The following is a 16,681-nucleotide window of genomic DNA, read 5'->3' as shown; positions in this document are numbered from 1 at the left end:
TAAAACAGACGAAGACTAGGGGTTGGTTTTGGACTTATTGGATGTAATGAAAAAAGTCTTAGTCAAAGTGTAAATGCTGCTATACCAGTTACCCACGGCTTCAAAAGAAGTTTATAGATAAATCCTATCAACTGGTTTTTAAGTTGTTGGATGGACAAAACGACCAACAACTTGAATGATACCATGTATTTGGGAGTCGGTTGGTGCCATTTGTGGCTTGTCTTGTTTCTCCTAGGAGGATTCATGAGAGGCTTTCTCTGTAACTCCTCTGTTCTTGATATGAACTGTGAAAGCGACCACCGGTTTAGAGAGAGGTCAAAGGCAAAACCTATTTACTTGTTGAATGGAAAAGGCTACCCAGCGGCTTAGAAAAGTCCTACACAAAGACATTATGGTTGTTTTGAGTTTTTGTACGGTAAACAAGACCAACAGGCTTTAAAGAAGACTTAAAACAAAGACTCTCCGAATCTTTACAAATACCACAAGGCTTGAAAAGAGTTGCATGAATCAAAATCAGACTCCTTACTTCAACGGCTTAAACCTCGATAACAAGGGTTTAGAGAGGATGCAAAGTAGCTTGCGCAAGTACAGTTTTTCAGTTTTAATTATAAGAGAAAGTGCAAAAGTGAGACCGTGTGGCCTTTTTTTTTTTTGAAGCAATCTAAACGCACACAAAGGTTGCTGCACACTTGAAGACATCCTGAATAATGTTAATGCAGAATAAGATAAGCTCTCAAGTAAGAAGAAACATGCTGGTCCTCTGAGTAGCGCAGGAGAACTCTTTTATCTCTTCTTTTCAGCCTTGATCAAAAACTGGATATAGAGACGGACTCCTGCTGAAACACAGCAATGCCCTCTTACGAGCTCTTCGATGTTTCCTTGAAGATGCGAGGTAGAATCTCATGTGCGCCTATATCTAGAGCTTGAGGTTCCCTGTAATCAAAATCCCACAAAAAAGTTTTAATCCCAGGAAGGATACAACAGCTCATTGCAAAAACCAAGAAGAGGGTAAGTTTGAGAGAAGGAGGAACCTGCAAAACGTTTGACCCTTTTCTTTGGTGCTAGGAATGAACCAAACACTTCGAATACAAGGAGACTCAAACTGAACAAAGATCCCATCGTTTTGTCCCAGTTTCCACTTCCTTGAGCCTTGACCTTTCCACACCTGCGGATAAGATATACTACTCTTTGCTGTTACTAAGCAAGCAGCTTTGGAGAAGGAGTCTTCTGCGTATTGCCTCAGATACGTAAAGCAGTTACTGTGTGTGTTTGGTGACTCAAAAGCCTGTCAAAGAAACAAAACAGTTTTAGCAGACAAAACAAATAGTCACGTAGAAGGACTCTTGGCTCATGTCCTTCATACTACCTTATCGATGTTGACTACTGGTGCGTACTTATCGGTTTGCGTTTTCTCATTGTCAAGAAGGAAATAGACTCTAGTATCGACTCTAGATGTCTCGTGCCACGACTTCACAGCTGTTTCCATAGTCTCAGCAAGAAAAGAAAACATCTCTTTCCAACACTCTTCAGCTCCATAGTTTGCAGACTGCACAAGTAAGGAGACAGTTAAATTTCTAAGAATCTGAGCCGAATATGCAGCGAGGAAGGTTAGTAAACAGAAACGAACCAATTCAGATTTAAAGCTCTCGAGATGCTTAGCCATGTTGACATTAGATCTCAAACTCTCCAGCTCTTGAGCTCTCTGTTTCTCCTTGTGCAACTGGCCGAGCCTCTTGATCTTTCTTGAAACTTCTGCGCTTTGTGGATTGTGCTTCAGAGCCATTTCAAATGCAGACAAGGCCTGTCACAATCATCAAAAAAGAGATCTTAACTACCATATGATCAGAATGGAAAAGGTAATGAAAAAGAAGTAAAACAAGAGAGAGAGAAAAAAAAGATCACATCTTGGTATTTTTCCATGGCTTCAAGCACAGAACCTTTCCTGAAGTACCCCTGAAGAAGGTAGATAGGACATATTATGAGTAAAACAAACTCATTTTCATTAAACTCAAGTCATAATGTACAAGTCCGGGTTTATTATATACAAACTAGACCAGGGACTAGACACAATGAATCAAAGACTAAAAGTGACAAATGAATACAAGTATATGTATTGATATTATATGTTACTGTGGAAGAGATAGAGCACAAAAGACAGAAACAAAACATTGTCTTGTTTGGAGTTTACCTTCTCCCATTGAGGGTTGAGTTTGATGGTAGTCTCAGCAACAGCTAAGGCTTTGCTAAGCTTAACTAGACTCAAAAATGCAGCAGCTCGGTTACTGCAACGTACATTAGTAGTCTGCTCAGCTCGATAAACTTTTAATACACTTTAAAGTCTGCTCATTAGTAGTCTACTCTGAGCAAAAAGCCCTCAACTTTAATGCCATTAAAGATCAAACAATTCAAGGTACAAAAAGCCTCTCTTTACAGGTCCTTAACATGTCACAAGAGAACAAAAGAGAAAAAAAAAAGATCTTCAACTCAAATTGAAGGAAACTCATCAAAGCCCAACAACTAGATTCACACAGATGATGGAGGAAGTTATCATCTTTGATTGAAAAGTTAAACTCGTGCCTGTAGAGAGTAGCGTTAGAAGGATCGAGCTTGATGGCTTGAGTATAGAGAGCTGCGGCTTTAAGGTAGTTCCCAGCTTTGAAGAACTCATTCCCTTTTTCTTTTAGAGATTTCTCCGATTCTCCACCATTAGACCCTGATTCCACTACTCTCTCCGCCTTTATCACTGTTTTCCAGGTTTGTGAGAAAGCTAAATAAACATGAATCGAAGAGAAATCTTGCAACTTTTGTTCTTGTTAGGGTTTATACTTTATAGAGTGGCGAAGACGGATGAAAACAAGTTAAGAGTCGTTAAATGTCCCCATCCGGTCCAGATGGTTTGGTCCGGAGATTGGATAATGTTCTTTTTTCGATAAATCAGGTCCGGTCTGGTTTGTTTAACTCTTAACCGATTGAACAGACCGGTTCTTATTTTGGTCAAATCAGTCTTAAAACGGACCGAGACGGGGACGGTTAGCAATCCCACTGCAGCTATTAGGCCTAGCAGCTATCAACGATTCTGGGCCTCTATGAATGGGCTCAAATGTCAACTATTAAAGCAAAATTGGGTCTCACCACGAGTTCAACAAACAGTTATAATCATAGATCTAAAAATCATCGGTTTACTGCATCTATGCCGCTGCTGCAGATCGGTTCTAATCGAAATAACTTTCATAAATTCCAACCTATACGATGCAAATTGATTTAAACTATTTTAAAACAGTTTAAATTGTTTTAAACCGGTTCAAATCGATATAAAATCCAATATCCATACGAAAATATATTAGTTGATTTGTGAGATGGTGATTCAACTTGAAGCTACAAGAAGAAGCTTGAAGGTTGAAGCATGAAGAGGTCAGTTTTAGCTGTTGTGACACAGGGAGTTAGTGTCTTTACTTGGCAGGGAAGATGATTACTCTTGGTGAAACTGATGGTGGAATCAGTGGTATAGAAACCTATGGTAAAGGAAATTGGTTTCTAGTTTACGTGACCGGGTAATACGTCAACCTAGATATGGCGTTGCTGGTTATATGGAAATCTTGACATGAAGCTTCAAGAAGGTTAAGGTTTTGCTTAAAAGGTTCCAAAGCAATGCTCAGGTGTTTTTCAGGAAGCTTCGGAATGTTTTCTTAGACGTCCACAGAAGTTGGTTCGTAAGCATCCGAAGCAATTGAGGTGGTAGCAGAATTATTGTTCTGAATGGTCAACGTTCAGTGACAAGGAAGAGTCGAGATGTCAAGGAGATATATCAAGTGCAGTCATTCACTTGGTGGATCTTCTGGTTTAAGCGAATTTGTTGCAGTGGCTGCAAAGATATTGAGTGTGTGTCATGAGTCTGAGACACATTATCAAGTATTACAACATGATTAAAGATTGAGACAGTGATGATTATCTCTTAAGGTGGAGCTAAGTCAGAAAAATATATGAAGCTTTGAATGATTCAAGCTTCAGGTGGAGTTTCTGCAAGTAAATGAACTACAAAGCTACCTAGTAGAAGTTTGGTCGCAGGTGGAGTAGTGAACTCAGGCGGATGCAGAAATCAGGATGGCTAGTTCACGGAGGGTAACAGTTAAAAGGGAATCACTGGTTTTTTCAATAGGCTTCTTGAAGACAGAGATCCAAGGTCAAGGAAAAGATGTCTACAAGGTTCAGTCACAGGTTGGTTTCGTCAGAGATAAAAGTGGAGGCTGCTCAGGTCTGGTGGAGTGATTGATGGTGGTGGGGACATCTGGTGGTCAGTTGCAGGTATCTCAAATGTCAATGAGATGGTGGTTAAGTATCTGAGATGAGGGCACATTGAAAGAGGCTGGTTGCAGAGTTTGCAAGGACAGTTTCAGGAGCATCGATGAAAGGGTTTCAATGTTGAGACTGAAGGTTAAAGAAGTTCTGGTCATCTCAGAGAAGTTGAGCAACTGAAAGGCATTCATGATTGAATGGAAATGCAGAGAAGTCAAACTGCATTTGGGTAAAGAACAAGTGAGGTCTACTTGTGTCTTTGGAGCATCACAGTAAGGTTCTCATCTCAGGAATGACAGAGAAGTATTCACGTGAGGTTTATAGATACTAAGGCATGCTTGAAGAATGAAGATAAATCAGAATGAGGTACTGATTGGGTCTGTGAGATAGAATGTGATGCAAACACCAAGTCTGGTGTGATTTCTCATACAAGTAAGGGTGTGAGAGGGTGGCACAGAAGAGAAAAGATATCAGGGTTCTAGAGGAGATGTCTTGAGTCTGATGCACAGAGAAGTCTCAGGAGCACTACAAGAGGCTGTTAGTGTGAGACGTGGTTGAAAGGAGAAATCAGCAGTGAGGTTTCAGCTGTTGATAAGTTTCTGTTGGAAGTTGCCTAAGCGAGAATTGCATCCAGAGTCAGTCTAGCAGAGTTAACAGTTAGATGATGGGTTCATTGTACTGATGGTGGTACAAAGGGTTCGCAGCAAGTATGACGCAGAAGGGTTTTTTGAACAAGGTTAAGCAGAGATAATTGCTTCCAAAGTCTTTCTAGCGAGGTGGAGTTAGACTGCGTGTTCTATTGAAAACAATAGCGGAGCAGAGTGATGCTTAAGAGTTTCAAACAGATCACTGTAAATTCAATCTCAGGCTTGAATTAAACTGACATATTGTTAGTTGAGATTGTTTTGCAGGTATGAATCAAGGATTGCTTCAGGTTGAAGCATGTGTATATTACAAGAAACCTATTACGAAAATATATTAGTTGATTCTTACCAAAAACAATATTTAGTTGATTCCAAGAAACCTATTACAAAAATGAAGTATATGCTTAAAAGCCATGTCATCCTATACAAAACGTCCTTACAGTTGTGTAACTAAAGACACACTGTCAGAGGACTTCAGGAGAGGGCTCTCTTGACTCTATTATACATTTTAGTATATTTTTATACAAGTAAATCATATTATTTGGAACAAAAACACCTAACGTGAGGCTTAAGCAACTGAGATGCATCTACGGTGCCCTACATTTCTTCTCATCTTCTGTCGCTTAGTCTCTTCTCTCCACACGTTACCAATATCTTGAGCTATATTAACAGCATCTGCAGATGCTCCGGCCAACCCTTTCCTCGTGAATCCGGCCGCATATAAACCCGACTTCCCTTTCCAAGCTTGTGGAAACGGCGATTTTGGGAAGCCACTTTTCGAAAAGAACTCACTTTCCTGAAGCCAAGAAGGGACGTTGCTGCGATAGCCGGTGGCCAGAACCACCGCGTCAATGTCTAGCTTCTGACCATCTACTAGCTCCACGTGTCTTCGTGAGAACCGTTTGATCGCAGGGACGATTCCTACGTTGCCGGACTTTATCTTCTCTAGAGCACCGATGTCGAGAACCGGGGTCTTTCCCGTCTTGCTTTTGAGCTCCATTGGGCCTACGCTGGGCCTTTTAAGCCCGTAGTTTGTTAAGCTACCTAGAACCAACCATGATAAAATCAGTAAAAGCTTGTCTACGAGCCATAGAGGCAGCCACTTCATCAACATCACTGAGATTCCGAATGTTGACTTTCCCATAACTTCTCTAGGTAATACATGAACCTGGTCGCGTTAAGAAACACAAGAACATGGTTAGCTTAATGTTTCAAACATTATTATATAGTTTGTAAGAATATAAATAAATAAATAAATATTTTTTGTATTTGTTTTTGCTTACCGAGCTACGAACGACCATGGAAGTAATAGCATTGTGATTAGCAAGATCAAGAGACACTTCCATGCCAGAGTTTCCACATCCCACGACAAGAACTCTCTTCCCTCTAAATTTTTCACCGGACTTATACTCACAAGCGTGAATCACTTCTCCGTTGAACTCCGTCTTAAGCCCATTAATCTCGGGCACAACACGTTCGGCGTTTTCTCCCGTCGCCACAACCAACCACCTGCAAATATACTCCATCTCCTCTCCAGCAGCAGTCGTCCTAACCCGCCACAACCCGCTCGTTTCATCAAACCGAGCAGACTCGACGGATTTATTAAACTCCGGTTTAATATCGAAATGATTTGCGTAGGACTCAAGGTAATCGATGAACTGTCGTTTTGTCGGGTATTCAGGGTAGTGATCCGGGAAGGGCATTTTAGGTAATTGGCAAAACTTCTTGGGCAAGTGAAGCTTGAGTCTGTCGTAAGTACGTTTTTGCCATAGTGAAGCTATGCAGTCTGATCTTTCGACCACAACGAATGGGACTCCTTGATCACGAAGACAAGCTGCTGTAGCTAATCCGGATGGACCGGCTCCGACGATAACCGGACCGTTGACCCATATACACCTACGGTCTGATACATATTCTTCACGTGCCATTAGGCTAAACATATTCTCCATTTTTGAAGTGAGTTTGAGCAAATAATGTTTGGGGTGGGTTTTGAGCGATTTGAAAGTATAGGTAGTGAAGTTTGAATGTTTTTGTTGTTGTTGTTGTATGAAAAATGTGATCTATTGGTTTGGATTTGGAGGGAGATAGAGGTGTGTATTTATAGGAGTCGATTTATGATGAGAATGCATGTGGTTTGCGTCTTCTTAGGACTGATTATTTTTATCAGTGAATAACTTGTATGCGATATTTTATTCAAGACCTAACTTTTGTCATATGCTTTTGCTTAAAATGCGAATACCTGACATTATTTATTACCCTTTTCAATAAAATTATTCGATTCTCTTATTGTATTATGTGTGACTTAGAATATAGTATCTCACCAAATTAATCAAATTTTCCCCGTCTTTGTTTATATTTGCGGCTGATAGTTTAATTGATCACCTCGCGATCTGATTATTGGTTCTTGATGTTGATTCACATCAATTTCTATTCTAAAATTTACTTGAAATTTAGCTATGTGAAAGAGTAATAATTAAATTGAAGACTGGACCAAAAGATAAATGAGTGATAGATGTGTGTACTGAACTGCTGAACGTTTGGCCCAGTCCATGAGCTTTGCTCTGATTATTCTTCCGCAAATAAAATTGACGAGTTTATATATATGCATGGCACAATACATACGGTAACGGTACTCATATAACGTAGTAGTACTTTTCACTCGTGCTTGTTATTTAAATGGTTTGTTATGTTGATGGGATCATGGGAACGGAGTTTGAAAACCGAGGTATACATGTATTTCAGAAGAAATCTGGTTTAAAATTTACTGGTTATGAAATGTATATATAATCCAATGCGTCGAAAACATGCGAAGAACTAATCAACTTATAGTGAAATTTTAGACCAAAAAAAAAAAACTTATAGTGAAATTAAACTAACCCTTCAAAGGGATTATATAGATAATAATTAAGAGTCTTTTATGGCTCCATTGATTTTCTTTTATCTATTTCTTTATAAACTCTTTATATTATGCCAAAAGAAAATCTATATGTTTTCCACTACATAGTACATACATCTATGATCTATTAGAATATTTCATATGTTTCGAAAAGATATATATTTTATAGTTTTCACATTTTTTAAGAAAATACAGAAAATTTGATAATTGATATATTATTTTATGTGTTTAGTTATTTTCTAAGATTTTTAACCAATTAAAATTCAATAAACATAATTAATGTGTTTGGAATTTACAATTTGCTATTATTATATATATTGAAAATATAAAATATAGATTTTTTTAGAAACAATTATTTTTTAAATATGAATTATTCTGAAACTTAAGGAGTACATTATAATCTTTTTAAATTAATATCTTTATAAACTAATATAATTTTATAGTCTCAAATTGAATTTTTGGTTCAATTAATATTTTGATAAACTAATAATTTCTATAAATTAATAAAAAATTATAGTTTTGGTGTAATGCCAACACTATTAATTTATAGAGGTGAAAGTAGTTCGCAATTGCAAAAAGAAGAAAATTGTTGTGAGTGTGTATTATTAATGTCGAATATAAACTCCTTATATAGGGAGTTACAATGTCTGAAACCCTAATGGGCCAGTTACAAGATGGACCACTAATGGGCTAAAGCCTACTAAGTATCTTTTGGATAAACATCCATCTGAACAGTCGGTTCATAACACTTCCCCTGGATGTTGAATCCATCTTGAGTTCGCCAGATACCAAATTCTTTTTGGGCTCGTGATACATTTTACCAATTACTTGGTGTTGCCTCATTAAAACCTTACCAGGAAAACCCAGTGGGACAAAACCATAGTGAAGGAAAAAGAGTACAACATGTATCACTTCCCCTGATTTGTACCTCCGTATATGCTTCTGAGGTTGGCGCATGAGTAGACTGGTGGGAACTCCATGGGAGCCAAGACTCTAAGCTGGTCTTCTAATGTGCACGTCCTGGACTGATAGGAAGGTCTCATGGACGTGGTGTTGATGTAAAGGAGCTGGCTGACATGTCTTTGGTTGGACTTGTACTTCTTTATCTTTGTTTCCAACGTGTGCATACTGCTTGTTTGAGATCTATCCATGTATAGATCCAATGTTATAACTTGTATCATAATCAAAAACAAAACCAAGCAAACACATCTTTGGGTTTGGTTAGTATAAAATAATCTCAAACATAATAAAAGGATATTTCAATCCTGTCCCATTGCCTTTATATTTGGACATAGCTTAAGCTTAGTTCAAAACTCATGTTCGTATGTGTATAACAAACACATCAAGGCAATGCGCCAATGGCACCTTTGGCAAGGGACATGTATGGTTTTATTTCCAATGCCTCATGGTTTGATCATTTAACAACATATATGATCATACTGCACTTTGAAATTATTTAGATGTATAGTACTAAGTTTAAACTTAACAATAGTTTCACTTGTGAATATTTACATCCGGATGTGCATTGAGTCTTTTCTAGACCAAGGAAATATGTCTCTGTCCAATCTAGGATCAAAGGATCCGTGACCTATCTTAGGTGGTCTCGTGACCATGTTCCTTCTTAGAACAAAGTGGGTCAGTACTTGGACCAAGTGAAAACATTCGACCATGAGTCTTGCATTGGATTGTATACGGACTAAGGCACAACTTTCTTGTCGTCCTTATGACCAAATGGGTCTATGTACAGATATAGGGACTATGGACTATGTTACCATACAATGGGGCGAGCCATAGACTTTATAGTAAGCATTTAGGGTCAATGAACCTTATAGACTTTACATAATGGTTCACGCCTATCGTTTTTTTGACATCTTTATGTATGCCTTATCGATGCACAAGGATTTCATCTTTAAGTATATTTAAGATACTTACTTTGTAGTCCCAAACAATCTTTGTTTGTCCCAAATTTAATCTTTCCCAAAACATTCATTTCAATGCTTTCTTTAGATAGTCTTTTGGGAAGTGTCTCCAGAAGTTCTTAGGATATTTTCTTTAGATCAAAATATTCATGTATACTCTAGTTCTCGAAAACTTTGTTGCTTTAGACAACTCTATATCCTCTGAGACTTATATATATTATCCAGTGGACTTATATAATTAGGCGGTTTACATCCTTGAACCGCAAGTATAAGTTTTTCTTTCTTATGTGCCAGACTTATCTAGGAATCTTAATGTTTGTTGCATCCACCATAAGGAACTTATCTCCTTATAATTGATTCCTGGTCTTTGTGAGATCCTTGTGCATATGGTCGTGCCTTATACTTGGCTATCTCACCATGTTTGATTTCTTTTACTCACAAAGAATCATTGTCCAACTGGTTTTCTATCTAGAGGTGTCCGAACTATAGGACCAAAACCTCTCTTTCTTAACTCCACGTCTTCTTATCCATTTGATCTTAATCTCATGTTGAATGCATTCATCTATGGATGTGGGTCTCATGATCCTCATTGATCTCATGATCTTTAAGTGCTACATTGTGCATTGTATATTGTTAACTTCGAGTACTCGTTTGTTCCTTTTGTGTCCTAGACATGACATAACTTTATTGAGGTTTTATTATGACCTTTAATACCCTGAAGCTTGGCGTCCCAAGCATCATTAGGTACCTTAGGTACAACCATATCTTATGGTTTCCTCATCCGTGGCCACGGCTTTTAGGTTTGTCCATCTTTGGATCGACTATGTCTAGGAGTCCCTCATCCACGGTTTCATTTGCACCTTTCTATATTTATCCGAGGGATCTTATCTTTAGAACTTATTAATCTAACTTGTTTAGATTCAGTAGCAACTTGATTGTGTTCTATTGAACATCAAATCTTACTTGGTGCATTCATAGCTGGTAGAAATGACTTAGTCATTCTATTCGGGTCAGGAATCTGGCAACTGTATTAAGCTAGCTTTTGTATAAACTTTATGGACTTCTAGAACTCATTCTAGAGTCTGAGGATCTTGCCAATATAAGGATGTTTTGATTCCATATAATTTTCTATTATCCAGCTTCCCTTTAATGTTGGATGTTCGGATTCACTGAGGTGACTATCCGTGTACCTAGGCTTTAAACAACTTGTCCGTGGATAGCTCAAGGTATTTAGAAACGTGGGGAACTTATATAAAAACATATCCAACATCTATTCCCATCCTCTCATCTTATATTTCTATGGTGGAGCGATATAATTTATAAGTGGCACTTCTTTATGTGCTAAGATGAGGTGTGTCTGGCCTTTGACCCGTTTCAATCAATGGGATGGGTATCAATATTCATTTCTGTGTGTGTATGTCCATGTAGAATAAAATGTGGGTTTTTTATTATTATCCTTCCCCCATGGACATATCATACATTCTTAAAATACTTTTAGAATGTGAATCATGTAAAGATATGTAGCCTTTTTAGGTGATTTTTCTTTCTGTTCTTGTCCTTTCATTATGAATATTCGTGTCCTCATTGAGTCATGAGATGTTTTTCTACATTCTCTATGATCATATAATTTTAATCAAACCCTTTGGGACGTGAGCACTTTAATCTATATTCACTTGGACGTTTTGAAGTAACATGTTTTCCTTTATCCTTAGTTTTTAATCTGAATGGGATAAGTCTATCTTTATTCTTGTGAACTCTTTGATGTTTCAATATTGTGTATGTCCATGTTACATGGAGTGATTAACACTTACCCCCATGGACATATCATATTTGGATACTTTTAGATGTGAGTTCACTTAGCTTTTACCAAGACTTGTAGTCTTTGCCATCATACAATCTTCTTTTGGGTGGTTTCTCTTTAAGGAAAAACTTTGTTTCTTTTACCCATGGATTCATTATGAAACTATTCATTCATCAATTCTTGAGTCTTTCACTTATAATAATGATTATTGTACACGTCCTCTCTTTGTGTACATAGCCTCAAATGTGAATACAATGCACACGACCTCTATATTGTACACTCCTCTCTTTGTGTACCTTTGAGGCAATAGGATATTTGATCGTGGATTTTGTGTCTTAAGATGTCTGTGGTTTGATCCACTGTACATCATAAGGGTATTCACATGAATGGACGTTTTGTTTATGATATAAAAGCTTTTATTTATTGATTCTTTCAAAGATAGCAACCAAAGGAAGTGAATAATGTTTAAAAGGAAAATAATAAGGTGTGAAATAACTAAGTAAGAACACTAAGGGCTTGATGTCGAGTCAACATGTCTTACTCCATATGGTGATCTATTCTCTTATGCTTTGTTGGATCATCCTTTCTTGTGATCCATACGATCACACTTGTCATGATCCATGAGAACATCTTTGACAATTTTCCTTCATCTTTCTGAACCATCTTAGCTTTTCTTTTAAAGCTTTGCTGATAAAGAGTAGCTAGATACTTAGGAGTTCTGCATCTCTTAGCCAAATGGTTGTCCATTCCACAATTATTGCACAACTTAGACCATCCCCCATGTCCATATCCTCTCTTGACACGGTTGGTTTCTAGATCAGCCCTTTCGGCTGGTAGTGCATTAGCTGGTGGTAATGGAGTTGGCCTCGTAAACTCTCTTTCACTACTGTTCATTAGCAATTCATGATTTTGCTCAGCTTGCAACAATCTTGCTATTAAAGATGTATAGGTAGTGAAGCCCATTTCTCTATATTATTGTAGTAACAATAAGTTGGTAGGGTGAAAGGTGGAGAATGTCTTTTCCAACATATCTTCATCAGTCACTACCTCACCACATAGTTTCATTTCGAAAACTATTCTGAGTAGTGCAAAGTTATATTCTCCCACAGATTTATAGTCTCAGAATCTGAGGTTTATCCATTTTCGTAAAGTTTTGGTATGTATAACCTCTTGAATATAATTTCTATTATCTAGATTTGTCCAAAGCTTCGAGGGATCATCGGTCAGATGTAGACTTTTGAGTTTTTCACAAATATGATGGCGAGTGTTCAGGAGTTCTCTTGCGATGCTATCATCTGTTATGCATTCACTGAGTTTATTAGACTCAAGTGTGGTTTTAATATCTTGTGCCCATTGCACATATTACAAGTTGTTTTCTCCTGAGATTATGATGGAGGAATTCGACATCTGAAATATTTAGTGTTTCATAGCTTAGACCTTAGTAATATGTTCTGAGGAACTGATTTTAAAATCTAATTTTAGAGAAGTTTTCCATAAAATTCTATAAAATGGAAATTCCAGAAAAATAAATTTCTATAAAAATGGAAACTTTCTAAAAATGGAAACTTTCTAAAAAATGGAAACTTTCTATTTTTGATTTGGTCTATCAACCAAAATAGGGTTTATAATATCGATTGGTTTAGGGATTTATAAACTGATTTGGTTTAATGTTTTCACAATTCAGATTTGGTTTTTTTTTATAAGTTTCATAAACCAGTTTAGATTAGGGTTTAATAGTCGGATATGGTTTAGAGGGTTTCATAATCCGATTCGGTTTGGGGTTTTATACAAGTTTTAAAATTTCATGAACTTTAGGGTTTGTTTATTAAACAAATTTATTATATCAAATCTAGCAACCTAATGATTCAATCAACCAGGGTATACGAGTTCTCTAAAGTTCTAATCTCAACCTCGAACATTTTTATAAAAATCGGATAATTCAAACAATTAGGGTTTCATGACTTACCTTTGGATTAACTCGATCTGCTCCTTAGTTTCTTTGGAAATATTAACATGATCTTACTGGGATCTTTTGTTTTCCTTAAACAAATTTATCAAAAAAATAGTTAGTAAGATTAAAAATAATCGGCTGTAAACAAAACTATAGAGAAAAGTTTGCAGCCTTAGGTTTATTTCTGGTTTTGACGGCGCGGCTTGTAGCTATCGTAGAGAACGCGTCTGATCACGGATTGAGGTGAGGTCTGCGGCGTTGGATTCTCCTCTTCAATAGCTTCAAATTGATATATCGCACGTCTTCTGGATCGTTACGGTTTGGGAGAACGATCGATTTGAAGTTGAGTCAAAATTAGGGTTCTTGTGCAATTGACGGCGCGCACTAAAATAGAGTTTGGCGGGGCGCCTAAGATCTGATCGACGCGAGGTTTTCGGCTATGGATTCTCCTCTTCAAGATCTTCAATTTGGTATGTCGCACGTCGTTTGGATCGTTATGGTTTGAGAGAACGATCGATTTGAAGTTGCGTCAAAATTAGGGTTCTTGAGTAATTGACGGCGCGTACTAAAACAGAGCGTGCCGGCGCATCTGAGATCGGATCCTCGCGAGGTTAGCGGCGCTGGCTTCGTCTCGTCGATATCTTCAGATTGATAGGTGGTTCGCCGTCTAGGTCGTTACGGTTAGGGAGATATGACTGTTTTAAGATGCGGCTAGTTTTTAAGGTTTTTGGTGACCTACGAATTTTGCTAGGGTTTTGAGCTTAACTCGTGCTGATAACGTGTTGTGAGTGTGTATTATTAATGTTGAATATGAACTCCTTATATAGGGAGTTACAATGTCTGAAACCCTAATGGGCCAGTTACAAGATGGACCACTAATGGGCTAAAGCCTACTAAGTATCTTTTGGATAAACATCCATATGAACAGTCGGTTCATAACAAAAATAGTTTTATGAGTTGTTACTGCGACCTAATTGTGTTTTTCTTTTGCCAACCAATGTATATATATCCACATAAATAATCCCACTGGTTCATTATTATTACTAACCTAATAGAATCATTTAATGTCTTTCACGTTAATCATTGGTCATATGAATCCACGTGGCACATCATGCTCACAAATACTCAAACACGTGGAGAGTTTTGGCCTAATCTAAACTTCTCCGCCGACTAACTAATCACATCAAATCAAAATGCAACTTTCTTAATTTTAAATACCATTCTTATTATTGCGATTTTCTTTTTATAGTTTCTCTTTTGTTTTTTTCTGTTTTTTTTATTGCTCTTTTGGTACTTTCAAGTTTCATATTAGTTTCTTTTAAGCTCGTCACAGAATATATATATATCTTTTATTTCTAGAGGGAATAGTTTCTTTTCAAAAGGTTTACCAAGGGGAATAGTTGGAAGTTTATTGCTTCCTTTCTCAATTTGTTAAGATTTAGTGGATGTTAATAATAAAAAGAAATGCCACTTCCATGTAATACATTAAATTGATCGAAGACTTTCGTTGGAAAAACTAAAATAAATTTGGCACTCATTCCCTAAATGCGAATTTACTATTTATTTTATCACATAAACAATAAATACGCATATACTATAATATTAAGGTTATAAAATTTTCTTTGAATTCCCAAACTTTGCAATACATATAATAATGTTATGGAGTCTGAGAGGAGATAGTTTTTTCTCTCTCTAAATTTTTCCTCTAACCTCTTTCTAGTTTTCTCAGGTGATAAACGCATTTCCGGCTGGCGGAGTGGCGTCCTTTGTCACTGCCGGTCCGGCTTAAGTTTTCTCTATTTTCTGTTTGTGTATACGCGGTGAGAGAGATGGATTTTGCTATCTCTCCGTTTAGTAGGTTATAGTTTCGACTCCGGGGCGGAGGGTTTCAGATAAACCGCCGTCGCTGGCTTTTGACTCCGGGGAGTGGAGGATTGTTTCAACCTCGCACCGCCGGCTTGTGTTTGGAGTTTGATTGGGTGAACGGCTCTGTTTTCAGTTTCACGGCGTGGCTAGCCATGGATGAGATCTCGACAGGCGATGGAGCTCTCCACTGGGTGATGCTACGGTGAGAAAGACGGAGGCTGTTGTTGTGGTGCTGTGATCTCGCTTCTGGTGGTTTGCGATGAAACGTCGGCGATTTCCGTTCCCGTCGGTGGTTTCTCGAAGCGTCGAAGCGGTGGAGTTGAAGGGAGCAACGAGACACGTGTCTCCCCTGTCGGTGGGATGACACACGTGGAGCGCAGAGATCCAGTGGGTGGATTCTGTGTAGGTTAATGTGGGCCTTGTTCGGTGAGCCTTTCGTTTGGGACTGTTGGGCTTCGACCTAATTATAGATCCCAGTGTGTTTTGCCCTTTCTTGGCTTTATGTATTTCGAATGAGCTTTTACCTTTTAATAATATTATCTTAGTGGAAAAAAACATATAATAATGTTATGGGAAGTACAAGTATATATGCATGCATGGATGTAATCCACTAACTTCAAATTAGAGAATAAGATGGAAAAATATTTATGGGAAATTGAAATATAGATATGTGCATGAACCTGTTTTCCCATTAGCTACTAAGTTATTAATAGGTTTAGTTAGAGCTTTTTTGGGGTAAGGTTTAATTAGAGACCAACGTTGAATTGGTCTAGTGATAAAAGAATTGCGGTTGGAAAGAATTATTTACAAAGTTTGGATTTTCGGTAAAGAAGTAAAATGATCTTTTCTTTACCAAGAAAAGGTTTAGTTAGAGTTCCATTCATTTTACACGTTTCCATATTTTTCATATAACGAGAAGTTTTTGTTTGTTTGTAGAAAAACATCTTTTCTCAACAAAAAAAAAGAATGTAGAAAAGCATCTCGCTATGATTTTGTTACGGTTTTATATAATTTAGATCAACATTTCACGCTATACAAATATGAATCTCTCTTGTTGCATTCATAAACATAACCAAACCATGTCACTATTTTGTTTAGTGATGAATTTTGTTTACAAATCAAAATGTTATATGAGGCAAAGTATTTACTAAATTAACCATGTTTTACTGTTGACTTTTTCTCGAATCTGTTTTGTTTTTAGTGAGGACTTTTTCTTTACGAAATCCACTAATCGATTTATATGGATTAGTAATGGGGGTTTCTATAGAAGTATTAGGCTGGATTGAATTTATTAGAGTGTATAATACATCA

General features: G+C 37.3%; 2 protein-coding genes across 2 annotated transcripts; both read right to left on the bottom strand.

Moving 5' to 3' along the window:
• Positions 1–443: 443 nt before the first annotated feature.
• Positions 444–2,813, bottom strand: LOC108858485 (uncharacterized; the record flags this gene model as incomplete). Its single annotated transcript, XM_018632401.2, has 7 exons — positions 444–933; positions 1,032–1,285; positions 1,367–1,546; positions 1,628–1,801; positions 1,903–1,953; positions 2,189–2,282; positions 2,578–2,813. Coding segments are annotated over 7 exons (1,065 nt in total), but the record flags the coding sequence as incomplete, so codon positions are not given.
• A 2,480-nt stretch (positions 2,814–5,293) lies between these two features.
• On the bottom strand, positions 5,294–7,043 carry LOC108860185 (probable indole-3-pyruvate monooxygenase YUCCA9). The gene is made up of 2 exons (XM_018634089.2): positions 6,221–7,043; positions 5,294–6,105 (listed from the first exon to the last, which is right to left on the bottom strand). Exons 1-2 carry the CDS (start codon positions 6,884–6,886, stop codon positions 5,506–5,508), a joined length of 1,266 nt encoding a protein of 421 aa, XP_018489591.1. The 5' UTR covers positions 6,887–7,043; the 3' UTR covers positions 5,294–5,505.
• Between the last annotated feature and the right edge of the window lie 9,638 nt (positions 7,044–16,681).

Source organism: Raphanus sativus, chromosome 5 (genome assembly GCF_000801105.2).
Source record: "Raphanus sativus cultivar WK10039 chromosome 5, ASM80110v3, whole genome shotgun sequence".
NCBI lineage: Eukaryota > Viridiplantae > Streptophyta > Magnoliopsida > Brassicales > Brassicaceae > Raphanus > Raphanus sativus.
Note: the sequence above shows the minus strand (reverse complement) of the source record. Positions and strands in the feature narration are given on the sequence as shown.